The sequence below is a fragment of the Hemicordylus capensis genome, chromosome 1 (genome assembly GCF_027244095.1).
Source record: "Hemicordylus capensis ecotype Gifberg chromosome 1, rHemCap1.1.pri, whole genome shotgun sequence".
NCBI lineage: Eukaryota > Metazoa > Chordata > Lepidosauria > Squamata > Cordylidae > Hemicordylus > Hemicordylus capensis.
The window spans coordinates 217,152,234-217,180,205 of NC_069657.1; the positions used below are offsets into that span (position 1 = coordinate 217,152,234).

At 43.7% G+C, this 27,972-nt stretch overlaps 1 protein-coding gene across 7 annotated transcripts in view; it reads left to right on the plus strand.

Annotated features, from left to right (window-relative positions):
- Positions 1-28: 28 nt before the first annotated feature.
- Positions 29-27,972, plus strand: part of LOC128337059 (MOB-like protein phocein) — a 38,324-nt gene continuing 10,380 nt past the window's right edge. Inside the window, exons 1-4 of one of the 7 annotated variants that reach the window (XM_053277658.1) lie at positions 83-410; positions 4,407-4,571; positions 10,155-10,244; positions 11,584-11,798. In XM_053277658.1, the coding sequence (XP_053133633.1) occupies positions 408-410; positions 4,407-4,571; positions 10,155-10,244; positions 11,584-11,634 (309 nt within the window). In that variant the 5' untranslated portion in view covers positions 83-407 and the 3' untranslated portion in view covers positions 11,635-11,798. The other 6 variants (XM_053277664.1, XM_053277613.1, XM_053277621.1 and 3 more) reach the window with 6 other exon arrangements.

Below are 27,972 nucleotides of genomic sequence, written 5' to 3' on the forward strand. Positions count from 1 at the left end.
AGAATTTTCTGGAAGGCCCAGGCTCGCCGAAAGGTCGCGCGGGGCATTGCGTCATATCCGGATACGACCCCTACCTTGCGGAGATATAAGAAAGAAATATAGGGTTCCTCCATACATCTGTTTCGAAATCAAGAGACGGCTAGTTTGCAAATGTTATTTATAGTGAGTGGTGAAAAAACATGAAGTAATTTTTTATGTAAGTCAGTCTACAAGAAATTTGTGGTTTCCTTTCCCGTATGCGCCGGAAGCAGTATTGTCTTCAGGGCGTGGAAGGCGCATGCCCAGTGGGTGACCCTTTTCGCGTGCGTTATAGTTCGGTGGGTCACAGGCGTAAGAAGTGCGAGCGAGGGCACTAGTAGCTGCCGGTACAGACGTAGGACTGGGAGCGGACGTTACTAGCACGCGCCATGGTAAGTGCTTTGCCCCTAGTCCCGCGATTGGTCCTTGCACTGGAAGCAGGGGGTGCGCTCTGTTGAAGGGAGAAAAGGCTGGAAATAATCTGTGCATTTTGTTAGAACTTGGTGTTTAATTTCTCTCCTCTTCCCCGAGACGAGGTACTTCCTTGCATGGCGGGGCTCGGTTGGCTAGAACAGATGGGCAAAGCAAGAGTGGAGGTCCCCTCGCACAAAGGGGGCGTTGAAAATGAGTTTTATTCAGACAGAAAAAGAGAGGGTCTCTTCCTAACTGATATATGGAATTTGCTGTTCCAAGGTGTGGGATCGGCCATGATGGCGAACTGCAACTTTAAGGTTTAGAAACAGCAGTATTGGGCATAGTAGATCCTCATCCATACTTCTCTCCTGGAGGCATCTGAATGGAAGCGAGATGCTGCACCGGAGAGACCCTCAGTCTGATATAGCAGGGCTCTTCTTGTGTTCTTAGGAGCGAGGGAAAGGTCAAATGTACAGGGTGGTATTTCATTTCTAAAACGGAGTGTGGAGCTTCTAACCTGCCAAGAAATCATACTCTGTATCTCACTGAAGCGCTTCTTCCGTCCTAACCATGTGCAAGGTGGTGAGGGGAAAAACGTTGCACGTGCCTCTGGCTCATGCTAGTAAGCTCTGTGGGCGGAGCACTGAATCATATTTGGCATTTCTTTGAACTTCTCCCCCCCCCCCCCCGTACCTCATTGAACCTGTAAGTGGAGGAAATTAGGGTTTAAAGGTTGTAAAGGCTTCTCTAAATCAAAATGCTGAATTCAGTAAAACTCACTTCCATAGGATGCAACATTTATTGACTCTCAAAACCCAAAACTTAATAAAGTATACATCCCACAGGATGTATAGTTTATCTTGCTACAGCAAAGGTGCTATAGGGAAAGGACTTGGCAAATTACAAGATAATGGATGGGCAAGGGAGGAAGCTTTTTATTATTATTATTATTATTATTATTATTATTTATTTGATTTCTATACTGCCCTTCCAAAAATGGCTGAGGGCGGTTTACATAGACAAATAACAAACAAATAAGATGGATCCCTGTCCCCAAAGGGATCTGAAAAGAAAACATAAGATAGACACCAGCAACAGTCACTGGAGGTACTGTGCTGGGGGTAGGGCCAGTTACTTTCCCCCTGCTAAATAAAGAGAATCACCATGGTAAAAAGTGCCTCTTTTACCTCATTAGGCCAAAATACTTTGCTTAATATGTTTGTCTAAGGCAAAGATGGTGTGATTTCCCAAGAACCCCTTTATGTTGTGTTGTAATCTGGCCTGTTGTAATGCAGTATGCTGTAAAATCCTAACCCTAAATGAAGTCTGTAGGGTAAGCTTCATTGACTCATCCAAAGAAAGCTTGATTTCTCTCTCTTGCATACCTATTCATATCTGATAACTCTTTGAATCACTTGTGAAACATTTAAGTTATACTTTATTAAGTTTTGGGTTTTGAGAGTCAGTAAATGTTGCATCCTATGGAAGTGAGTTTTACTGAATCTGGTAGGAGTCACTCTTGGGTGCATAGGTTTTTAGCCTCAATGTGACTTTAAAATAGTCTCAGCTGTTTTGGCTTGTCTGGGACATGTAGTTTTTGAAGAGGACCTAAGGATTTTGTCAGAGAGCACTAGGCATTTAATAGAATGAATTTCCATGCTCTTTGACAGTGGAAAAAGCATGATAGTTAAACCAGTTTAAAACTTGTAGGGCACATGTGATCGTAGAGTACTGAGGCACTTGTTCATTTTCAAAGACTGAAATTGTAACTGGTCTTTAAGAGGACTGCAAGTGCCTTGTCTTCATTTGGATTTGAGATCATGTCTTTTATAAGGTCTCTATCTCTTGTACTGCTCCACCTGTCCCTCTCCCCACCCTTTTATCTTGCCTATTGTGGGGTGAAACAAAAAATCCTACTTGTTACATCAGATAAGAGGAAGGGAATAGTGTACTCACTGTATAAGGTCCTGTGTTGCAAAGTTTTAAAGAGACACTGTTTCTGAGTGAGGCCTTGGAAACCCTAAAGGGTCAAGGAGATCATTCCCAGAAGTGGGAAAGTGTAATAGGAATGCTGTCAATAAGGTAGCAGTTGTTTTGATTCGCAATTGCTTGTGTTTGACTTGTGTGTATTCTTTATTTGATAGTCTGATCTTTTGCTCTAATAGGAAATACTTCTGATTTTCCCTTTGCTTCTACAACAGTGACCTCTAAAGGATAGATTTAAGCTAGCACTCCTCTTTGTTTCTGGAAGTGTCCATGATGCAATCTGGATGCCTATGGAAGTCCCTAGAAGGGCAGTGGGGGAGGGGGGGTTGAGATAGTGCCATGTGACTTGGCTGGTGTGTTCACTCTTAAATTGCTGCTACTTGGCTGGTCTATTCTTCCTTCTTTTGCCTATTTGGAAATACAAGTTTTTGAAGCTAAGTTAAGAAACAGTTTATTGATGATTGCTTTTTACAGGTACTATTATTATTATTTTTACATTTATATCCCACTCTTCCTCCAAGGAGCCCAGAGCAAAAGTCTATGAACTGTTTTAATGTCTCTAAATCAAAATGGTCATAAAACAACTTTTACCATTGTAGTCAATGGGCAAGAGCCAGGCTAAGTTAGTTATGACTAAGCTCCATTGAAATCAATGAGGCGAATGGGTCCTGACTGACTTAATAAGTCCCATTAATTTCCATGAGCCTTATTCAAGAAGATTAACTTAGTTTGGGTCCTACCCAATGAGTATTGTATTGTGCAGAGCTTTGTTAATAAGGTCCAAAGTTTAACGTGCTTTACACTGCTTGAATGCTAACCTTTTTCCCCCCCTTTCCTCCAGTTAATAATTCATTTGGGTATCTTTACACTGCAACTCAAATTCTCATTTACCAGAATTGTCTTAAGTTCTGAACTGATCTTAGTTTACAAATAAAATGTTGAAAGTACCCCCAAAGTCATTTGCAATGGCATGTTTGGTGTTTTAGATGGAAGCACATCTAAGATAATGTTATACCTCTCTATGGCCTTCTCTCATCTACTTGTGCAAAAATTATTTAATGCAGATTGCCCAATACCCTAAGATTAGCCAGGTACAAAACAGCGAAATTAGTTGAAAGTAAGTGCCATACTGTGCTTTGTAGGTCTCCCACTGTCCAGCACTGCTCCCCAAACCACCAGTTTGGCCATTTTTCAACAAAAATCGCTGAAGAAATTGTCCTTTTTCTTCTTCTTCAACAAATGAAACACAAAATGGCTCCTTGACACAAAATGGCAGCCAGAAATGACCTCAGAGATCACTTCTGGCAACCTAGCAACTGCAGATATGCTGGTATTAACCCTTTATATAACCATATATGCTGAGGTTGGGTGGCTATCTGTGGATACGTGGAACTGCATATAGCGAGGTCCACCTGTAGTTTTAACTTGTGTTGGCATTCTGTTTTGTTGTGAAGATGGTTGGTGGTTCTGCAGAAAACTTTTTCAGTGGAATTGCTTCTTTGAGTAGATCTGTGAAGTTGAGCATGCAGCCTCTTTGTATCTTAACAGTATGATATACAAAAAGTTTGAGTGTTTTCTCCCCTTCCTTGATGCCCTTGATTTTGCAGAACATAAGGTCTCGGGTATTTTTAAATTATCTTTAAAAAGTATATTATATTAAGGTCACTTGCATGAGAATTATGTAAAACATTTCACCTGGCCTTTATGCTTGAGCTGGGATGTTAGTTCCTCTGTTAAGGGGACTGGGTAAATCTGAGTATTTTATCCTCCAGTCCGTGTTTTTCATGTAGAACCTATGTGGACCTGACATGCCAGCTGACATACCGAGGAAAATTGCTTGGAGTTGTTCCAGTTCAATGGGACTCCTTTGAGTGATTTTTCTCAGTATGTCAGCCACTTGCTTTAATGTTGTAAATGGCAATGTATTTGTGACTGGGAGACAAATAAGTTTGTTTATGGTACATAATTATTATGCTTTCTTTGAACAGGCAGGGCAGGCATTTGGAAAATTTCTTCCTCTCTTTGACCGTGTTCTGGTTGAAAGGTGTGCTGCTGAGACTGTAACTAAAGGAGGCATCATGATTCCAGAAAAGTCTCAAGGGAAAGTGCTGCAAGCCACTGTCGTGGCAGTTGGATCTGGCTCTAAAGGGAAGGTAAATAGACTTTTCTTTTAAAGTTTTGTTACAACTTTTAAAATAGCAAGCAATACATAGTGCCCCAAACATCCTGAGCAGTTGGATACAGTTGGCCATTCCTACAGTGCAGCAGCCTGCTAACTGAAATTTGAGGGGGTGGTTATCCAGTCTCTGTTCTACTTTGCTGAACCTATTTGTTTCCCTATGCTTTGCTCTGTTGCTCATGCATATTTTCACCATCATGCTCTTCTTGCCACTACCATTGCTCTTTCCTCCATGCTTGGGAGGGAGCTAGAATAAGCAATTGCAATTGGTGCCATGGCATGTTTTAACAGCACAGAGCTTATGACAGCTGCTCTATAGCCTCCCTTCCAGTCTTAGAGTGAAAGGCTCTAAATCTGTAATCCCATACACTTATCAGTAAGCCCCATTGTACTTGGCACAATGTACTTTTGAGTACACTCACTAGGATTGGATTAAGTCTGGGGGAAAAAAATACTTGCACATGTAACATACCTATGTTATGGAGCCTACTTGTGAGGTGCACACTCTCACATCCAGTAACTCTTTCAGGTTTTGTAGGGTGGAGGAAGGATGGGCATTTCTAGAGCAATTTTTATTTGCCTCATGTAGCTGCATGTGACTCACAACTCAAAGCACAGTTAAATAATTGTAGATGCAAGTAGCTCTTGAAATCAGTTTTGACAATTCAGTCAGTTGTTGTGTCCTCAAACAAAGGTTCATGTTAGCAGAGAACTTGTGTGAGATTGCCCCTTCCCTCCTGTGAAGCAGGAACATACTTATTTATTTACATTTATATCCCGCTCTTTTTTTGAGGGGCTCATGATTATTTTTATCAACATTACTTGCCTTTTGAGTTCACAAGAAGATAGGATGCATCTCCTCTGTGATCTTTCCATAGCCTAAGGCTCATCAGCAAAATGCACTATGTGCTTCAACACAGTGCTGTTGTAATACCATACATAATATTTAATTGGGAACCATTAGACAGTGTAGAGAACTGGTCTTGTGGTAGCAAGCATGAACTGTCTCCTTAGCTAAGCAGGGTCTGCCCTGGTTGCATTTGAATGGGAAATTTGATGTGTGAGCACTGTAAGATATTCCCCTCAGGGGATAGAGCCGCTCTGGGAAGAGCAGGAGGTTCCAAGTTCCCTCCCTGGCTTCTCCCAAGATAGGGCTGAGAGAGATTCCTGCCTGCAACCTTGGAGAAGCTGCTGCCAGTCTGTGAAGACAATACTTAGCTAGATAGACCAATGGTCTGACTCAGTATATGGCAGCTTCCTATGTTCCTAATGTTTCAAGTTTCTTCCTGTGAGTGTAGCACATACTTGCACAGATTTAATGTGTAAACTATAAAATTAGCTGTACCATACTCTGAAAGTTAGTAAATTTTATTTATGGTCACTGACCAAATATAACACCAAGAAATTACAAAGATTATTATGACAGAAAACAGTTATCACAGTAGTGATTGGAGCAGTACCAAGTCGTCACAGCAGCAGTCTTAGAAACAATCTGAGCTCCCTTTTGAATCAATCAGGGAGCTGCACACCCTAATGGCTATATAACAGAATTTTCCTACAATATAGGAGATAGAGGAATTGTTATCCGCAAGTAAAAATTCAACTAAAAAATCATCAGGGTGTCCAGAGAGTCTAATCAATAGGGGTAAAATCAAGCAGTGCCTGATATCTTGGTAAAAGCTACAAATTGGTAAAACATGAGCAACGGTTTCGATTTCACCAGAACTGCAGGGACAAAGCTGAGCCTCCATGGGTAGATGTTGAAATGTCCCAGTAAGCAGAGCTGACGGGAAAGCATTGAAGCAGGCTCTCGAAAAGGCCCAGCGAAACTTAGAAAAAGTAATAGAGGACAAGTATGATGCAGAGGAGAAACCCGCCCCGATCTCTAATGATCTATAGAACACAGGCAAACAAGCCACCTCATTCTGCAACTCAGTATCTTCCAGTCGCTGGTGAACCTTTCCCCCCCCTCTCTCAGAAGAGCCATTTCCAGTAAGGAATCTGGAGCTAATCCAAGGAGAGGTTTGTTATCTATCTTCAAACACCAGGGTGCTTGAGGCATAACCAGTAAAAATTTAGGTGTGAATCCTACTGGTCGAAGATGAAGTTTCAGCTAGTAATAGATGATTGATAGCCAAGCCCTAGTTTCTACCTTTAGTAAACCAGCCTACTGGCGGATCACCACATTAGCAGTGCACCTGGGTCTAGAAAAGAGAGCTCTCAAGAAACCTGACTGAATCCTTTCTAGACTAACAAAATTGGTAAAGGGGCCTAATTGGGCACCATATACAAGTTGTGACATGGATTTGGCTAGGTACAATTTGATAGCAGCAAGAATATAACCACTGCCCTGAGTGCAGTGGAATCGCAATATACCCTGTTTCCCCGAAAGTAAGACCTAGCAGTAATTTCTGATGTACCGCTAATTGCCCTAGTGTATTTTGGGGGGCTAAAATTAATATAAGACACTGTCTTATTTTCGGGGAAACACGGTAGCTGTTGGACTTTTTTGTGTCATGTCAGCAACCAGTCTGACATGTGCAGATTGCCTGCCATTGTTCTGAAAAACCACTCGAAGATATTTAAAACTTTTCACTTGCTCAATCTGATGACCCTTGACAGACCAAGTGAAGTTTTTAACTCTGTTGTTAAAGCAAACAATTTAGTTTTGGAATAGTTGATAACCAAATGCTCCTCCTGGCAATGGACAGCCAGGGCCTGCAAAGCTCTCTTGAGACCAATCCTGGTCTGTAAAAGGCTCACAGCATCACCAGCGTACAGAAATATTGGTAGCCTTTTGTCAGCTCGTTTTGGGGCATGGATCAACGGCTCTGCACATTGATATAGATGTTAAATAAAAAGGTGCCAGTATGCAACCCTTTCTCATGCCTTTTGAGGTTGGAACTGAATTAGATAATTGGCCCTCTAGATTGAATCGAACATGGAGAGTGGTATTCTCATGTAATTTATAAATTAATAGTAGCAGCTGCTTATCGATTGATGAATTTGAGAGTTTTGACCATAAAAGGCCTCTAGAGATAGAATCAAAGGCGGCTTTGAAATCAACAAAGGCTGCAAAAAGGGATCCTTTATCAGAGCAAACGTTTTTGTCAAATTAAATACTGCAGAATTAGACAGTGATCCATAACTGATCTACCATACCTGAAGCTAGCTTGTTCTTCCTCCAATAAGCCTTCTTGTTCTAACCAATTACATAGCTTTTATGCAGAAATGCTTAGCGTATAATTTGCTGATTATATTGAGAAGGCTTATTAGTCTATAATTAGCTGGATCCTCTCTACTTCTCATTTTGAAAATAGGAACTATAATAGCGAGACCCTAGTCGTGTGGAATTTGTGCTATCTGAACAATATATGTAAATAGAGAGGCCAGCACTGGGGCCTACCAATCAATGTTAGATTTCAGTAGATGGGGGGTGGGGGCTGAAATAATTGCCAGAGGCCTTACCACTCTTTAGTTGAAGGATCAGTTGTTTGATTTCTTGAGATGTTACAGGGGGCCATTGAGGTATGGAGTCAACTGGTAAGTATCTGGGTATGCATGCACTGATCCACTATGAAGAGAAAAGAAATAAGAGTCCCAAGATTCAGCTGCTATTAGACTAGCCATATAACTAGAGGAAGAATTGGCAGAGGCAGAAGTCAACTTCCAAAACCCCACAGAGTCCTTAATCTTAATAGTTCTAATGAGGAGTGTCCAGTTTTCATACACTGCAGCTCTTTTCTTATTCCTCAGAAGAGCCTTGTAAGCTCTCTTCCTCTTCATCACTTCTAATTTCAGTGGCATAAATGGCTTAGCTTTAAAGCAGGCAAAGAGGGAGACAAGATCTCTCTTAGCAATTGCACAGTCCTGATTGAACCACTTGTATAAACTGGTCATGGGTTTAGAATAAGCAGGGCAGGGTCTAGACAGAAGTGGTTTTAAATTCTGAATAAGTGCATCATAGGCACTAAGAATGGAAGAAGAGTTCCCTATCTCACCTAAGAGCTTAGTGCAGATCTCACCACCATGCTCTGAGTTGATCCAATCAGTAACCACTTTAGTGATTGCCGGTTCCACTTAACTGTGAGCAACCCAGATTCAGCAGTTACATTCAAATGTGTACATATAGGGTGTTTAAGGGAATGATCTACAAAATGACAGGTCAGAGTGAGAGGGAGGTGGTCACTCTCTGGTCTTGGTGCACTTTTAAAACCTATTACCCTCGTGACCAAGTCATGTGATACCATTAGGTTATTGATGGTGTACTCTGAAAGTTAATGGCTTATCGTATTAATCAAAGTTGTCTTCATACAAACTAATCATTGCTGTGCAACTGTTTGTAAGGTTACATGTACATTAAGCTTTCTGAAACACGTAATGCTTCTATCTTAACTGACACTGGAAAAACTGAGTGACATGTGAAAAGCAGTCACAAAGTTGTCAGATCCCTGTCTGCCTAATCCTCCTTATTAAAACATGGATGTCTGAATTTTGCAATATTTTGTGTAGCTCACTTATCAAGTAAGTCTGCATTCTTGATCTTTTTAAGGGGAGATGGGCATAGCCTACTCATTTGGGGTTAAGACTTTGGGCCAGTTTTAGATGCAGTGATGCAATTCCTTACCTGTGCTATTGTAGCTAAATATCTATTTTGATCCTGACATGAAGAATTGTTGGCCATTGTATAGAGTTCAACATTTGAGCAAGCTAACCACCATTACAAAGGTCGATATGATGCTATTCAAGCAAGGCATATGGGACTATACTTGTACCTTGCCTCTGGCTATGCTGAACAACTTCCCTTATGGCATTTGTGGAGTCACTACTAGCTTGCAGCCATTGGCATAGGGTAAGGTTCCTGAAGTTGCTTTCTCAGCATAGCAGCTTGTAACATTAGGCAGTTTAAAGGGGGGGGGGACTCAGTCGCTTAGGGCTTGACAAATCCCAGGTGCCAGGGAGCCATGGTGGCTAGAAATTTAACCATGTCACCTTAAATAGGATATTCAGAGGCCATTATTTAATGAAGTATTTTTGTCCTAGGAAACACAGTTTCTGTTCCAAGTATGTTATGAAAGGGATAATGTAAGCCCATTTACGCTTCCACTCGACAAAACTACCAACTTAGTGATGGACATTGTAAAGTGCCCATTGTCCTGCTCCCCAATCTTTGGGCTGGCTCCTAGATCCAAAGAAAATTTGTCAAAGCCTGCTAGCCAAATGCAAGCTTGTTGGCTTAGAACGTATACTCTAATTTAAAAACTGTGCAAGGCTCTGTGGTTGCCATGAGTCGACACTGACTTGACCACACAACTTAACTTAATTATTTCACTTCACTTTAGTGTGTGATAGCAGGGATTTCACAGTCTGAAGTAGCAGCACAATTGCTTGACTTTGATTTAGTTTTTCACTTAAGATGAGAAATGGAGCCCTACTCATAGAGCTATTATGTTTAACCTGGCTGTGTCATTTTGAATTCTAGCAGTAGTCTCACTGGCAAAAGCTACTTAAAGCACTACAATAGAAATTTACAATGACCATTCTGCTTCCCCTTTAGGATGGAGACATTCGTCCAGTTAGTGTAAAAGTTGGTGAGAAGGTTTTACTACCAGAGTATGGTGGAACAAAAGTAGTACTGGATGACAAGGTTAGTTTACGTAGCTACAGTCTTGCAAACATTTAAAAAATATCCCTTTATTCCTATAGCAAGGACTGACTTGACATGTTTTAAAGTGAATTTAAAGCAGTATTTTTCCAAGATTCCTAAAAGGTGTGCGCACATATCCTTTCCTAAAACATTTAAGATCTTCATGCTCTGTTCCCAGAAACCTTGTTGTTTATACATACCCGTATTCCTTGCACTGCTTGTTCTCATTGTTTCCATAGATGGTTTCCCAATTCTCTTAGGTGCATATACACACTGCCTCAGTCCCTGCCTACTTCCTGTAAACCCCTTCCCCTTGCCTTCCTTCATCTCCGTCTGCAGGCAGAAAACCTGCCGTAGCCAGGGACTTGAAGCCCTATTCTTCTTTTTGCAATACTACCATTTTAGAAAAATCCAGTTGTCTATTTATAGGCCTATTACCAATAAGAAACAAAATGAATAAGATTTTGGCCTTTTTTCCAGTGTGAGAAATACTGGCATAGAGAACAAGCAAAATAATTAATAGCCACCATAGTGATTCCCTTATATTGGGGTGGGGTGTGACTCAGAGTAGCAAAAAAATAAATTTCAGCACATGCTACTGCAGGGCCAAAACCATCTGCCGAACTCCCATTACTGACTGGCCTTACTGGAAAAAGGGAGCTAGAAGTAGATGAATGTGCATATAAAGCTTTGAGGGCATTAAAGTCTCATGTATAGGGAATTCTAGTTGGAGTTTTCTTCTACAATCCTATAGAATGAAACCCACCCCAGTAATATTGAGTGATGCTTCATTTGGGGAAACCAGGATGGCAGCATTTAATTATCCCTATATTGGCCTTCCGGTTATACAGCTCTTAAAGATAAGAGCAGCAGCAACATAAGAAACTGTTCTTCTGTGACTGCTCAAGGGCTTGGAAAGAGTTATTTCCATAAATATCCCCCATGTAGGAAGGTGCTAGGTGGGTTCTGGTGCCGTGTAATTATGTACTTCTACCGAATGTACGGTCCTTGCATAAAACATTTTATTGAAATACTCCAGACAAATTAGGTAAAATTTGCCCTAACACATTTTTGGCATGCTCTTATGAATGTTTATTCAGAAGCAAGTCTCATTTCAGTGGGACTTACTCCCAGGTAAGCACACATAAGATTGTGTGGGGCGGGGGAGAAGGGCAATAGCAATATAAAGTTGAAGAGTCCTTGGGTTAGTATTTGTGGAACATTGACCCTATGACATGTAGTAGATCAGTCTCTGTTATTGAAGAATCTCAGTGCCTTGACCTTTGAAATAGTTAGTGTTTGTCTTTAGCTGATCCTAACTTGTGTCTTCTGTTTGCAGGACTATTTCATATTTAGAGATGGTGATATCCTTGGAAAATATGTTGACTGAACTGCTCACATTGCTGCATTATCATTAAGTTGTCATTCCACAAAAGTGCTGAAATTTTGTTCCATCATGTAAATAATTGCTTTTCTTAAAGAAATCTTTCAAATAACTGAATGTCATTGTGACTTAAATAAAATGTGTACAGTCAAATAAAATATACTACTTGACATATTATTGTAGCTGATTACAGCCTTTGTCTCAGAGCAAGCTCATGTGAGGGGAAGGGGAAATGCTGAATTATCCCTCCTGAGCTTTTTGGCAAAGGCTACTCATAAAACACTTTATTCTTGGTTGGTTCAAAAACGGCTGCCACCCTCCTTTTATTACAGAGCTTGAACCTCCCTGGATTTGGGGTGGAATTCCCAGGGAAAACACTCTTCCTTTTTCTATTGGAAAAGTACACAAAAATCTCCCACATGCAAGCCTACACGTGTTGAGAAAGTTGGTAGTTGCTGAACGTCTGAGGACATGCTTGCAACCAGAGTAAGAAAGACCCCTTGCAGCCCCACTCCCCCTTTCTCCTGAGTAAAAAAACCCCACTCGGATAAGCTTGTAAAAGAAAAGAACAAAAAGAAAAATAGTTTTATTCAAATGCTACAGACTGCTTCCATCTGAGGCTTTCTCAGCTTTTAGTTACAGGTAAAAATACTCAGTAGGTTACAAGAATATTTCAAAAAGCACCCTGAATGATGTTGGAGCAGCACGCTTTTAAAATTGTGGTTACCCAGTTGCAAGGAACAGGTATGTAGGAAAATACAAAAGCACCTTTAAAATCTTAGAATCTTTTTGCAGCACCCTGGCTGGAGGCCCGAAGGCTAGTGTTTCTTAGTTTAGTTACGTTACAGGTAAGCAATAATAGACCAGTATCAGGAATATACAAAACACATACCAAAGAAACAAAGTCCAATGCAAAATCCAACTAAAAAAACTAGACTAGACTTACTGAAGCCAAAGTCCTGGCTTCCTTTGTCTTGAACTCACCAAATTGGATTGAGAATTCAAGCTCCTGCAGTCCTGTCTTCCAAGATCTGCAGCCATACACCATGGCCACACAGCCTACTCTCACCCACAGCCTGCTTATTCAACAAATAACTCCTTCCTCCCAATGGCTCTCTAGGTCCCACCCACCTGGTGTGCTGATTGGCTGAGCCCTGGAGTTCACCAGCCTGTCAGTCAGGACAGGGTTCACTTCTGGTTAACTATAGAGATGGGTGGCTGATCACTACACTTACTCAACATGTTCTGTTTTTTTACGGTTTATTAAATTAGTAACCTAAAAATATCAAGGTGAAGCAACATGACGTGGTGGAAACAAACTGAACAGGATCCAGAGAACCATAGCACTAGTGTTGTGAGCCCAAGGGGATTTGGACTCTTCTCAGAAAAGCAGCCGTGAAGTTGTATTACCTGTTTGAAGATTGCCTGCTTTCCTTCTAGTTACTTTTGTGATAAGATTCATCTTTGTTTTAACAGGATAAACCAGCAGACTACTTCCCCCCCAAAAAACCATTTTATTGCAAAATAAATACTTATTACAAAACCCTTGATAAGAGACACTCTGAGGCTGTTCTTACGATCAGCCTAAACTAGGAAAATCAAGCCTGATCTTTACTGATCATAAGAATCACTGGGAGCCATGTGGTGACAAACCTTGCAAAGAGGCCAGTCTCTGAGGTTGAGAGAGCAAGTGCTTTTAATGCCCCACCGCTTTAAAAATTGTCTGACAGCCCTGGGCTGCTTGTTGGGAGACTGGGGGACTCACATTATGGGGAGGGGATCTCCATAATACCCCACACACAAGCGTGGGGCATTATGGAACTTCCGGGGCGGGGCAGGGAGATGCTCCCAATCTTCGCTGCTGCCTGAGGCAGCTGCACATTTGGGCGCATGATCTCTGCACCCAGACACTCAGGGGATTGTCTGCAGGGGAGGTAAGCTTTTGAAGGCTTCCTCCCCTTGTGAGCCCTTCTTCTAATGGTGGAAAAGGGCTTGCTGTCTCTTATCAGTACAAGTATGTGACATCATTTCCTATGGAATAGTTATGTGTTCCACTATGGGACTTCTTGGACTTCATGCTGTGGTAAAATTTTGAAGGTTCCAGAGGTTTAAAGTAAAGCACCTCATTCTATCGTCTTGCTTAACAGACTACTGCTACACTGCTGCATGTGCTGTGCATGCAGCATAAGGGTCCTGTGTACCCTTACCTGAGAAGTCTCACTGGACACTGTGGGACTTCAAAGTAAACATGGATAGGCTCATTTCATAGTAGCAGTTAGGAACAACATACAGCCCCAAGTTGGGAAAAAGGTTTGAATTGGCTTTAAAGAAGATTAGTCTGCTAAATGTGTCTTATCAGTGAGCTTGCTTTTCTTTGAATAGCAAACCATCATGTCCATTCAAGGCTACTCTCCTCAATTTAAAAAATAGTCACAATGTTTTGATTAACTGTTCCTCCATGAGAGGAACAGATGTGTAATTTTAGGTTGAATTGAATGTGTAATTTCAGACCCGCTTGTGTCTGAAATATGGCATTTTTTTGAGATCTTGGTCAATATCTTGTATTGGTCTGACTAATTACATGTTTTGAATCATATGAGTTTATTCATCAAATAGAAGTGCAGCATAATAAAACTAATCGTGATATGTATTCAATTTATCTTGCGACATTATAGGCAAAAGGTTCTTGAGCAAAATTAGTGAAATTGGACTGAGGTTAAATCAGTCAAAGTAACAGCTCAACTTTCAAGTCTTTTAGTAACAATATTGGCATAGGGAGAAATGTAATAATTACTAAGCAATTTTCTGTCCCTAGCTCCCTTTGAGATTAACAAAAAGGCAAACAATGACAGCATGTATTTTTCCTTAATATGTGAATAAACATAATGGTTAGAATTTGTATAGTATATTCGAGCATTACTTTAGAATGCTTCATGCACGTCTTTATAATTAATTCTCTGGCAAGGCAATGCATGCTGGCAAAGGAGGCACCTGATTGGCTGAGCTCTGTTTGGCCGGTGGAGGTGCCCGGCTGTTGTGAGAAGGGGCCTTCTCTGCTGCAGCCTGGGCTGGGAGGTGGGAGGCAGTGGGAAGGACCGGCCCTGGCCTGGCACCAGAGGGGGTGAGTGGGACATGCGTGCCCACTGAGGACTGAGGAGGAGAGGGGGAAGAAAGTGCCGGCAGTGGCCGGCTGGCGGGTGGAGGAGGGAGGAGAGAAAGGCGGCGGCGGGGCGGGGGCAGGCGGGGGGAGAGAAAGGCGGCGGCGGCGGGGCAGCAGGTGGGGGGAGAGAAAGGCGGCGGCGGGCGGAGAGAAAGGTGGCAGGCGGACGGGAGGGAGTAAAATGTGGAGGAACGGGAGGAGAGGAGGATTGGAGAGCGCAAGCTGGAGGGAAGGGGAATAGAGGATAGACCGGGCCGGAGGAAGAGGGAGAGGGAAACAGCCAGCCCCAAAGTGCCGCACAGCATCTGTGCAGGGTTGGCTAGTTGTATTAAAAATCCTTAGAAAAACAGTTGGTCTTCCTGTTGATGCTGTAAGCATATGGGATACAATTTTGCCCTGTGTACATATAATGCTGGTATATGGCATATTAAGTTTAAAAAAAGGGGTAAATGAGTCTACAATGCATGCGCTCAGTGGGGTTTTCTGGCTCTCTGAGTTTGTTTTGTATCTCTTGTTGGTAAAGTTGCAAAGCTTTTTTTGAGAGCCCAGAAAGTGAGATCTTCTCTAGTAGGAAGCTGTTTTAAAACTGTGAGCAGCTTGGCTCAGAGTTCTTCTACCACTTTGGCCTCTTTCCCTTTCTGCCAATTAAAGAGAGCCAGAAACTGATGTCCTCCTAAAATGTAACCTTCATAGAATCCTGTACAGTATTGGAACTGAAACCAAGAGAAGAGGACTTATTCAAGGATTGAGATTTTAATATTGCAAGTATAGCTATATTTGTAATGCTGCTTCTGAATGTCTGCAATGTAAGCCCAAGAGTGTTTGGAATTGTTTAAATCTAAATATATGTCATTAGCCTCTAACTTTATCTGGGTGGAGGAGTGTGTGGATTCGATACATTACACAAGTGGGATCCCCATAGTCTCCATTTACCCTACTTGGTATGCAAGTAACATAACAGGCTGTTGGGGGGAATGGGAAGTCTGTGTTCATAGCCCATCCTACCTCTTACCTCATGCTTTGAGCATGACTAGCTTGCTCAAGCAGAGGAAGAGCACTTGACGGAAACCGAGGAAATACAGACAGATCTCCCATTCCCTGTAATGACCCATTGTGGCACTTGCATGCACAGGATGGTGGTCTACAGAGATCTCTGTGGGGGGATCAGGGGTTAGATCTGGAGGGATAATGTGTTTAGTGATATTAAAGCAGTGATCTTACATTCACACATGCATGCACAAATGCATGCTTCTGAAGGGGCAAACTGTCTCTCATATTAAACCTTCCTAAACAGAAAGCTTGCTTTCTTCGCATGTGTGCTCTGAGCCTAAGTACATTTACTCATTTCAATAAGACTTGCATTGAAGTATATAAGTTTAGGATTGCAACTTACTTAAAACCCTAAGATCCTCCTAGTTGTAGTCCCTAGGTGTTGCCAAAATGCAAAAACTTTTCTTTAAGTTGGCCTTAGGTTATTAACGGAACACTATGCACAGACTATGCAGGATGTTACAGGCAACAGCTGAGAACATTAAATCATTCTTTCACTGCAAGGCTACAGCACTGTGCACAAGGGCAGCACTGTTTGCTTATCATGCCAGTTGGGAGGCCAGCTGCAGGAAGGACATGCTAGCCATAATTCTCAGTTATGTATCTCCGGTAGATTATTTTCTCACTTCCCTCTAAGAGCAGGGATGCTTAACAATACACAGAGCTTCTTTGGCCGTGAGGGTTGTGTATGGAATTTTTTTTAACTTCCCCAGCCAAATTCAAAACATATTAGGTAAAGACCAGAATGCAAAATTTTTAGGTATGTCTACTGACTTGGGCATGCTAGTGGTATTTTTTTAACCTTTTCCTTCTGCACAACAGTCTGTTTTACAAGGCGTTCATTATGTGGCATTTGGAGATCAGGGTGCTATTCTCCACTCCTGCCCACAGCTGTACAAAACTCTGGGCAGTTTTTTTTTTTAAATTCTAGCATGGTGTGGATTAAAGCATTCCTAATATTCCACATGTTAGACTACAAGGCCCATCAGCCATTATTGTTGGGGTTGCTGAGGGTCTAGAGTCCAACAAAATCTGTGGACCCAATACTAGGAACCTCTGCTCCAGTGGAGTGTGGTTCTGTGTTGTCCCTTAATGCTTTTAAAGTGCAGACTCCTAGATTCACCTTACACAAAACACAAGACTACTCCATAGAAAACACTGGTGGATTAATATTTAACACTGAGGTTATAGAAATGGTTGCAAAACACTCTAGCATTCTGTCTTCTGGCCCCAGTCAAAAAACACGCTCAGCCACCAGACTGAAGTTAAGAGGGAAGCGGGGGCATTCTCCACACCAGCTCAGAACGGCATGCCTTGCACTAGGGCACCAGTTCAGAAAGTCTGAGTTGGAAGGGAAGACACCACGCCTTGCTTCTAGAGCAGGCCTGCACAACATAAGGCCCAGGGGCCTGATCTGGCCCACGGGGCCTTTTTTTGCTGGCCCACAGTTGGAATATCATGTTGACCACCAGCAAGAGCTATGAAGAGTCCTTGGTCTATCTTGCTGACCACCAACAGCAGCTGAATCAAGCTGGCTGCTTAAGAGTACGTCTTCCCCAGGGCTGGAACCCATTTACATCATTACTCTTTGCCCTCGTCTTTCCCCTGACTCCAACCTTCTGCCTCCTCACATTCATTAATATTTTTATGTAATTTATTTTAGTGTAATAATTAGTATGCTGAAAATTGATCTCGGCCCCTGCACATCAAGACATGGTTGGTTCTGGTCCAGTGAGGCATTTGAGTTGTGCACTTCTGCTTTATAGGCTGTTCTCTCTAGGCACTGTCTCCTGCAAGTGACACTCAGAAGAGCTGTGACAGAGCAGGGAGGCTCTCCTCCAGGCTCATTTATACTGCTTGTTCTGCTGAGAACAGTCTAAGAGCAGTAAGAGGGATGGAAATTAAAAGCCTTATGATCACTGATGTTTAAGGGGCAAAGCTCCTTGCTTTTCTGAAGGCAAGGCCACAGTGAATGCTGAAAAGTTTCAGGCATTTCTCACATAATATAAGCACAAAATAGATGTAGTCTATTTTCATAAAGCAGCTTATTTAAGGAAATGCAAAATTATAAGCAAGTTATTGAGTTTACAGATGTTTCTTTTAAGAAAGAAAGTCTGCATATTGAAAAGGAAATCAAGTTCTGAACTCTCATGTTAAATGAGAAATTGCTGTGATAGCATGAACAATGAAAGCACAGGGTCAGCCTGTGGTGTGTGGGTGCCTTGTTCACTTATGTCCAACACACCTACAGTCTGTGTATACAATGTATGCATGTGGACTTTCACATGTTATGTTCAGCCCATGTAGGGTAGTACACTGCCTGCCTGTGTACTCTTCATTTGTTGGGGCAAGTATCCAGGTTCACTTTTAAATCGTATGTACAGTAATTCACACAAAAACATGTACATATGTTATCTTGTGTGCATGTACAGTATCTCTCTCTCTGTGTGTGTTTTGAAACTATTATGGGTCTGAGGAAAGAAGGCTTCATTCCCAAGAGTTCCATTCCAAAAGCGGCAAGATGCCCAAGGTATTTGCCTGCCAGCCAACAACAGAGGTAGCCAGATCACCACATTTCATATGCGGCCCTCATCTTTACAGAAGCTGGCTGTCTCGGATCTTACACATACTGGAGAGGTAGGGTTAAATAAATGTTTTCTTTATGAATCCTACCTTTTCCCGCCCTGTGTGTTTTTGAAGGCGTGTTCAAAGCCCTGCCCGTCGGAGGAATGTGCTGCGCCCCACACACACTCCCCATGCTTTCCGTGTTTTAGAGAGCTACTACCTGTATTCTTCTAAATATCCTTGAGGAGGACGGAGGACATTGCTGCCGCCCCACATGCCTCACTCGCTCAAAGTTCAGGGGAGAGCGGCAGGAAATCGCCGCCACGTCCGTCCTTCGCGCTCCCCGTTATATTTGGATTCCCACTCTCGCCGTGGGAGCTTTTGAGCGCAACTTACGACTGACTTCAACACACTAACCAAGCCTTTAGCAGCCAGTTTGCTTGCTGTAACTGCAGTCATTGCTTTCACTCCCGAGATTTCGGAAGCCGCTCCTTTCTACCGCGCCACGTCTCTGCCCGCCACGCCACTTCCAGGCAAAGGGCTGCCACTTCTTGAGACTTCTTGTCTTGAGGGAAGAAGCGTATCCCCTGGAGGGTATTCAGGAAGCCCGCCCGCCCACCCTGCATCTGGTGGTTGCTGTGAAAGTGGTGGCAGGACGCGGTTTCTGCTGTAGCAAGAGCGCGGCTCGCCCTCTCTATATAATGGGAAAGGGAGATGCACTTTTTAAGTTCCTCCAAATCAACAAGGTCGACATTGGGCGGGGATACGTTTAGGGTTGGGAGCGTTAACGTGACACACACCCGGGCCTTGTCCACCTTTCAGAGATCTAGCATCTGGGGCAAAGCTCGCATCTCACACCAGAAAGAGACTCACGCCCCCCCCCCAATTTTTTTTTTTTTTTTTTGGCTGGTGTTTCGCCCCGGTCCCCCCGAATTTGGCTTTGGTTTTTGAATTTGGTTTTTTCCTACAAATCAACCGGGTGTGTGTGTTTTGGAGTAAGGTCTTCTTTGCACACGCCGGACTTTTCGTAAGGGAAGAGGCGATCACCTCGCAATCCGCCGGCGTCTGAGCTCTCAACCTGGTCACTACCTCGAAGGCACATGAGTGACGTCGCCGTCCCCAGCATCCCCCCTTCCCTTTCTTCCTTTCGCTCTAGCACGGCCCATCCTCCTTGCGGGTCCCGTTGCTTTTCCTCCTCCCGCCTCTCGCCGTCGAGAGGGCGCTGTTGTTCCGCGTGCCCTCCCCGGGCAGGCCTCGCTCTCTCTCTCTCCGGGCTCCCTCCGCGGGCCTGACGTAGGCTCTTACGTCTTCCTTCCAGCCTACGCCGGCTGCTGTCCTCTCCCCTGCCGCGGGGGGAAGTTCGTCTCGCGTCGTCCTCCGCGTCGTCTCCTCCACCTCCGCCCCCCCGCATTCGCTTGGTAGTTGCTGCCGCCGCCGCGCCGCGGCCGCATCCGGGTCCTGGCGCCGCTCGCTGTCACTATGGTCATGGCGGAGGGGACGGCTGTGCTGAGGCGGAACAGGCCGGGCACCAAGACTCAGGTAAGCTCATCGCCCGCTGGCTCGGCCTCTGCCGGACCTCGGGGTGGAGGGTGTTGCTGGCGGCGGCGGCGGCGAGGGAATGGGCTCGGGCGCCGCCGCGGGGGATGATGGGGGAGCAGAGACTGGCTGCGGGTGAGGCCCATTCACTCCTTCCCCCCCCCCCCCGCGCGCGCCGGGGGAAGGGAGCAGCGCCGAGCCGCTGCTCCGGTCTTGAGTCTGTGGGTGGGAAGGCGGCGCCTCCTCTAGGTGTGGTGCGGTGGAGGAGGAGGAGGAGGAGGCGAAAGGGGGCTCTTCTCCCTATGGCCTTGGGGGCAGGCGGGGCTTCGTCGTCGGCGGGGCGGGGGGGGTCATCGAGTGAGTGAGGAGGGATGGCGTGGCGCGCCGGTCATCTCCGCGTATATTTTGGGAGCCTCCGAATGCCCGTAAATCGCGTTATGCCGGGCGAGGGAAGAGGGTTGTGGTGTATATGAACGAGGAGGACGTGGGCGTGAGAGTTTAAGGCAGCGGGAGGAGGAAGAAATGGTCAGGAGGCTGGATCCTGAGGAATCCGGGGACGTGTAGGGGGTGAGTGGGAGGGTATGTGGGGGGGGGGGAGAATGGAGGGATCAGGTGTGACACCGCCATTCTGAGGACACTTGAGGCAGGGAACCACCACCCTAAATCGACACAAGAGTGGAGAAATAAATAGGAGAGTGGGTGCGTGGGTGTGCGGGGTTTGGGAAGGGTAGAGGTGGTTTAGGGTGAAGGTGTTATTGGATTGTGGTTGCAGCTAAATGGTGAAAGATGGGGAAAGGTATAATGGAGGGCACGATGGCTTGATAGGTTCACGTATAGATGGGTGGAGTTGCAGGGTGGAGTTTAGAGAAGCCGTTTATCCTGTATTATTCAGGGCTGTGCCGTGCAAGGTTGCTCATCTAATTACCTGGCGTGAGGAAAAGTATGTAACTGATAGAGACAGACACTGACAGTAATCTTGTTTGTCATAATCAAGAACTATCATAACTAACTCTATGGCTAACCTTTCAAAATAGATGTGTTACTGTCTTTAGAAACTTGATTTTCACCATCTCCTTTCTGATAAGGTTCTAGTTGCTCTCTTGTGGGGGGGGCGGGGGCTGTGTTGGAACTTGCTTTCAAAACTGGATGACTAGGTGAAAGTTATATTGATTCTGTTTCCCTGTCTCTCCCTCTGCAGTTTCAATTTGCTCTCTCTCCCTCTGCAATTTGTTTGCTAAGAGTTCATGTAGTCTGTTGTGTTAATCTAGTCAGTTTTTCCTGACTTCTAAACCTTTGGTGTAACTAGTGGAATTTCAAAGTGTGTGAGATGTTAGTCTATTTTTTGAGAGGTTAAACTGCTTAAGAATAAAACATACATGTCAGTTTGGGTTCTGTTTTACCATTCTACACCTCGTTGTCTACTCTAGACAGGTTGTCTATTCTGAATAATATATTCAGTATATTACGTGGTCACCCCTGTTTTTGTGAGATGTATGCCGCAAAATGCACCTACTTTCATTGAAGGAATCTGCCTGGGAGGCTAGATTATTCTAGAATCTAGACTAAGGAAAATTACTGTGAAGCCAAGATGCAGATAGTTTTTCTTAGGTAATTGCGGAGGAAATAGAATGTATAGCTTTTCCACTGAAAGCCCTGTAGTAAATTACCTTTGCTTGGAGTCTGTATAGTAACTACTTCGAGACATTATCTGGAAGGGTTACATATTTTTTAAAAATGTATACCATAAATTTGGAGTACTATGTACAGTCCTGGTCACCATATCTCAAAAGTGATGTTATGGAACTGGAAAAAGTGTAGAAAAGGGCAACTAAGATGATCAGGGGCCTAGGTCACCTTCCTTATGAGGCAAGGCTACAGCACCTGGAGCTTTTTAGTTGGAAAAAAGATGACTAAGGGAAGACACGATAGAGGTCTACAAAATTATGAATAGTGTAGAGAGAGAGAAACATTTCTTCCTCTCTCACAACACTAGAACCAGGGGTCATCCCATGAAACTGATTGCCAGGAAGTTTAGGACCAAGAAAAGGAAGCACTTTCCATCATTACTCAATGGAATTTTCTGCCACACAGTGTGGTGATGGCTTTAAAAGGGCTTAGACATGAGAGGAGAGCTGGTCTTGTGGTAGCAAGCATGACTTGTCCCCTTAGCTAAGCAGGGTCTGCCCTGGTTGCATATGAATGGGAGATTTGATGTGTGAGCACTGGAAGATATTCCCCTTAGGGGATGGAGCTTCTCTGGGAAGAACAGAAGGTTCCAAGTTCCTTTCCTGGCAGCTTCTCCAAGATAGGGCTGAGAGAGATTGCTGCCTGCAACGTTGGAGAAGCTGCTGCCAGTCTGTGTAGACAATACTGAGCTAGCTGGACCGATGGTCTGAATCAGTATTTGGCAGCTTCCTATGTTCCTATGACAAATTCATGAAGAAGAGGTCTGTTGTTGGCTACTAATCTGGCTATGCCACCTCCAGCCACAGAAGTACGATGCCTCTTCGCAGGGGAGCAACAGCAAGAGAGAGAGCATGCCCTCAGCTCTTGCTTGTGGGCTTTCCAGAGGCATATGTTTGGCCACTGTGTGAAACAGGATGCTGGACTAGATGGGCCTTAAGCCTGATCCATCCAGCAGGGCTATTCTTATGTTCGTTTTGAATTATGTGTTGAAAGATGTATTTCAATATCAAGTCATTGTGCCAAGTATAACATCTTATGACTTGCATTTTATGCTTTCTGCGCAAATATGAAGGCTTGAATATAACTATTAGCAGGAAAACAGCTGCTTGGGATAGTTTTCCTTCACCATCTGTTTGGTACATCCTGTATAAACATTCTTTTTTCCATACAGAAGTTTCATGATAGGTGGATTATGACTAGTATGTCTTTTTTAATGGCTGCTCACATCAGTCAGCCTTTCCTCTTTTTCAGTTGACATAGCTTTTTGTAGTTGAAAAGATTGATGAGTCATCCTCTCAAGACAGCTGTGGGAGGCATACCTGTTGCAAAGTGCCCCAGAAGTGGTGTTAGTTGATATGCTTTAGTGCAGGGCTGCTCAACATCGGCCTTCCTGCCAGGGTGGATTTGATTTAAATCAAACTGATTTAAATCATGATTTAAATCACTAGCAGGGTGGATAAAAATTAAAAAAATCCGATTTAAATTAAAAAAATCCGATTTAAATCAAAAAAATCAGATTTTTTTTATTTAAATTGGATTTTTTTTATTTTTATCCACCCTGCTAGTGATTTAAATCGTGATTTAAATCAGTTTGATTTAAATCAAATCCACCCTGCTTCCTGCTGATGTTGGCCTACAATTCCCATAATCCCTGGCTATTGACCACTGTGGTTGGGGATTATGGGAGCTGTAGTCCCAAAACAACTGGGGAGCCTAAGTTGAGTAGGCCTGCTTTAGTGTAATATATGTAGGTTATTTTAAATGCACATAGGAGTCTTTTGAGATCACCCAACATTGTGTGTGTGTCCCATCAACTTCACAATGCCTTGACCAAATGAACCAAATTGGGTACAGTTGTAGTGAGTGCCATGTAGGGTCATCCACCCCAGTTCAAGATGGAGGATGTGTGAACGTTTGAAGTGTAAGTGGGCTAAATTGTGAACCGCCTAACCAATTTGAATCAAATTTGCTACAGCTTTAGGAACACATAAGAGCACCTTAGTGGTGTAGTTCACTGTTCCCTCTAAGTCGTCGCAAACGCGTGCGCTCACAAGTTTTTGGATGTCAGCTCACTTGATTTTAGATCCCACTCAGGTTGAATCAGGAAGGCTCCATTCTGCATGCAGGTGCGCACACACTTCCTTGATATTGCTGCCCAGAACAAAACTCATTCTGCACAGAGATGAAAAAAATTAGAGGGACCACTTGTGTAGTTCGTGATGATGTCATCCACCCCAATTCAGGATGGCGGAGGCATGAACGTTTGAGGTGCAAGTGGGTTAACTTGTGAACTGCCTAACCAATTTGGACCAAATTTAGTCCAGTTGTATCTAGAGTGAAAGGAAATTAGGCAGATTAGTTCTTACCAGAACAGTTCTCTAAATGGATTACAGTGTTCTAAATGAATTGATTCTCCTTTAATGGGAACATACACACATCGAGTGCATTGTATCAGTTGAGGCTAGAAGAGAAGACTGTTTGAAGAGCTATAGCTCAGTCATTTAGCACATGCTTTGCATGCGGAAAGTCCCAGGTTCAATCCATGGCATTGCAAGATAGAGCTGGGAAACTTCAGAAAGCTGTTCCTAGTCAATATAGGCCAGGGGTCAGCAACCTTTTAGAAGTGGGGTATGCCCAGATGCTGCTAGCCATGCCAATCACATCATTAGAGCCACTCCACTTCCGTCCTGTGCGCTTCCTCAGCCTCTCCCAGCTGGCTTGCTCCTTGCATTGGTGTGAGGGGACTCTTCCCCCTCCTTTCCATGTGCTTCCTCAGCCTCTTTCCACACTGATTTCCGTGCCATGCAGAATCACCTCTCATGCCACTCTTGGCGCATGTTCCATAGGCTGCAGACCCCTTTTGTAGACAGTGTGGACTAGATAGACCAATGGCTTGACTCTGTATAGGGCAACTTCCTGTGATCCTATTATTATATTGAAAAGAACTAGAAGAATAATTGATTATGTATATTTCATTGTAAGTGCAGTGTCAAAATATTCTTAACAGAAAACAAGTTTACCAGTAACACTAAAGATGTTGTTAGGAACTCTGCATTACAGCCTCACTGAATTGCACTTTTTAACAGTGAGCTCCCATTTATTTTGAAACAAGCTCTATTGAAAGCAAGTATGCTTCAGATTGCAAATTAACAGTCCAATCCTATGTATATTTGGAAATAAGTTCTACTAAGTTCAGTGGTACTTACTCCCAGGGATTGTGCAGAAGATACTGTTGAAATTGTGTAGTCTCCTAGCTTTGAAATATATTTTGGTCATGTATAATAAATAAGCCCCCCTCCCCATAGTTTTCTTAAAGTTATTGTGGTGAAATATTTAGAACTTGCTTAACCTGCACAGAGCATCTGCGTGCTGGTACGTGATTGCTTCCCTCATTCCCCCCCCCCCCACCGCCACAGCGCCCTCACCTCTGAGACAGTGTTCCCTCTATCAGGGATTCCCAGGTGTTGTTGACTACAATTCCCAGAATCCCCAGCTTTTGCCCCCTAACCCCAGAGACCTCCTCACCCAAGCCCCACTCCTGCTTCTCCCCACAGGAGTAGCAGCAGCGGTTGACCGGGCCCTTCCTCACTGCCATGGCTGCTCGTTTCCCTCAGGCAGCTGACAGACCCAGGCCCATTCCTGGTCTTCCCCCCCCCCTTTCTTTCTTTCTCTCTCTCTCCCTCCCCTCCCTCTGCTTGCTCTTCCCCTCTCTTCCCCCCCCCTTCTTTGTTACTTTCTCTTTCTCTCACTCTCCTTTCCTGAGTTAACAGATCTAGTTCATCTTGTTTCCTCCTCTAATTCGCACAGTGGCAGCCTCCTTCTCCTGAAGGGGCTCTTTCCTCCTTCACAACCCCTCTCTTCACAGACTCCTGCCCATTATTCTTTTATAGAGAGCGAGAGATGCTTTCTCTCCTATACAATCAAGCACATTTTCCATTCCAACCAGTAACAGTTGCATTCAAATTGACCTTAACTATCACAGGTTCCTCCTCCCTATCTGCATATGGAATCCCCATTGGCCAGTTACCCCAGTGCTCCTGTTCTGTCACCTCCGATTGGTAAATCACTGTGTGGGCGGCCTTTTATATAGAGAGATAGATAGATGCTGCAAAGGGCCTTGCCGCCTTATCTTGGTTTTACTTGCAAATAGATGTGTAGGATGCGACATCTGTGATTTTTGATTCTGCACTAGCCCACAATCAGTATTGCACATGACCAACAGTCCCATATGCACAAGGGCACAATCTCTCCAGAAAGGGGAGTCTTTTGAACCTACCGTCCATTACCATAGAGGGCAGCACATCCAGCCAAGCCATCCTAAGTAACTTGCCAGTATGAAAAATATGTTGTGTACTACAGGGAAAACGTGTGTGTTATAGCAGTTCTGGGCAAACAATCCCCCCCCCTTTCTTACTGGATGGGGAACTAAGACTAACAAGGATGGAAAAAATAACCTAAAGGTTATTTTTAGGTTGTCATAAAGCTTATGACAGAGCCGGGCTACTCTCAGGGCTCTTCTGGGTATTGGGTATATAAAGTTATTTGGCCAGTTTTAAAAAAAGATTTAACAGCTCCAAACCTTTCATAGCTTGATGCTCAGCTTAGATCAACCTGGTGTTCCATATCAATGATACGCTGCTTGAGGATCACCTTGGCATCATCATAACCCAGAGGGAGCAGATATTCCATTAACCCAAATAATTTTAACTTTTTGGTGATTAAATGCAACCAATCAGAGAGATATTCATCCTTTAAAATTAAAGAGGCTAATCCAGCAGGAAAATAGATCAGCTTCAACCAAAAGTTGAAAATACAGGTCCAGGCACTAGTCTCCAAGTTTAACAAGCTCTCTTAGACACAACTTTGCATTAGACCCACAGCAGGGGGTTGAGAAAATAGCCCTAAGAAATTTAGATTGGACCCTCTCAAGTGGTCGAAAGTCACTATATGTATAGATCTGGGAGCCATAGAGAAACTGTGGAATTACCTTAGTTTGAAAAACCTTAATGGCAGCTGGAACAAATCTACCCCTTGAGGAGGAAAAAAAAATCTCAAAATTGCAGTAGTTGATCTCTGTGCCTTTGTTACAATGGAGTTGATATGCTCTTTCCAGCTACCTGTCACCTGGAAGATGACCCCCAAATATTTATGTTGCATTGTCTGTGTTACACTAACCCTATTGATTTGCCATTTATGCATAGTGGGTTTCCTGGTGAACATTAGGACCTTTATCTTCTGGTACTTGATGGAAAGCAAATTTTCATTACAGTAGTCAGCCAGAGCTCTCAACATTTTCCTCCTCTCCACCAGAGACTGTGACAGCAGGACGTCATCATCCTCAGAAGGAAGGGTGTCTACTGCCCAATTTTGGCAGGTGAAAGTCCAGATTAGAGAGTCTGTCCACTATGTCATTAAACAATAGTGAGGCTAATATACATCCCTGGTGGACCCCCCTCTCTGCACTAATGGGGCTTGTTAAATGACCCTGCAGGTCAAAGATCGTAATGAACTGAACTGAACTGAATTAGTAATAGTTGCCATCACTGTGTCTCCAGATTTAACCAGCTGCATCCCACATAGCTTTTGACACTCAGCTGGGCTGAAATGTGGTTGAATTTGGATTTTCTTCTGAAAAACTTTAAATTCACAAAGTATCTGCTATGTTAGTGCAACTGGATATTTCTAGTATTGGCTGGGACTGTAGCAGTTGACAGGCAGAAGAGCATATGGAATTGTCCAACACAGGCTGTCCAACACAGGAATTGTCCAACACAGGCTGCACACATTCTTGTGCACACCAGCTCAAATGTTGTTACAGTAATGCATATCTTTAAAACGGGTGTGTGTGGTCACACTTTCGATGAGTTGATTTAATTCTGTCCTCATTTTCCTAGGATTTTTACAGTTGGCCTGATGAATCTTTTGAAGAAATGGATAGCACACTGGCTGTTCAACAGGTATTCTGTGGTTCAGTTCATTTATCATTGTTCTATAACAGAGGTTCCCAACCTGTGGTCCTCCAGATGTTGCTGAACTTCAACGTGTACAGCAGATGTTGCTGAACTACTACTACTACAACAAATATGTATATACCGCTCTAATGTCACAGCGGGGAAATGACTTGACTCTCAAGCCAGAGGTTGCTGGTTCGAATCCCCGCTGGTATGTTTCCCAGAATATGGGAAACACCTGTATTGGGCAGCAGTGATATAGGGAGATGCTGAAAGGCATCATCTCACACTGAATGGGAGGAGGCAATGGTAAACCTCTCCTGTATTCTACCAAAATAAAACCACAGGGCTCTATGGTTGCCAGGAGTCGACACCGACTCGATGGCACACTTTACC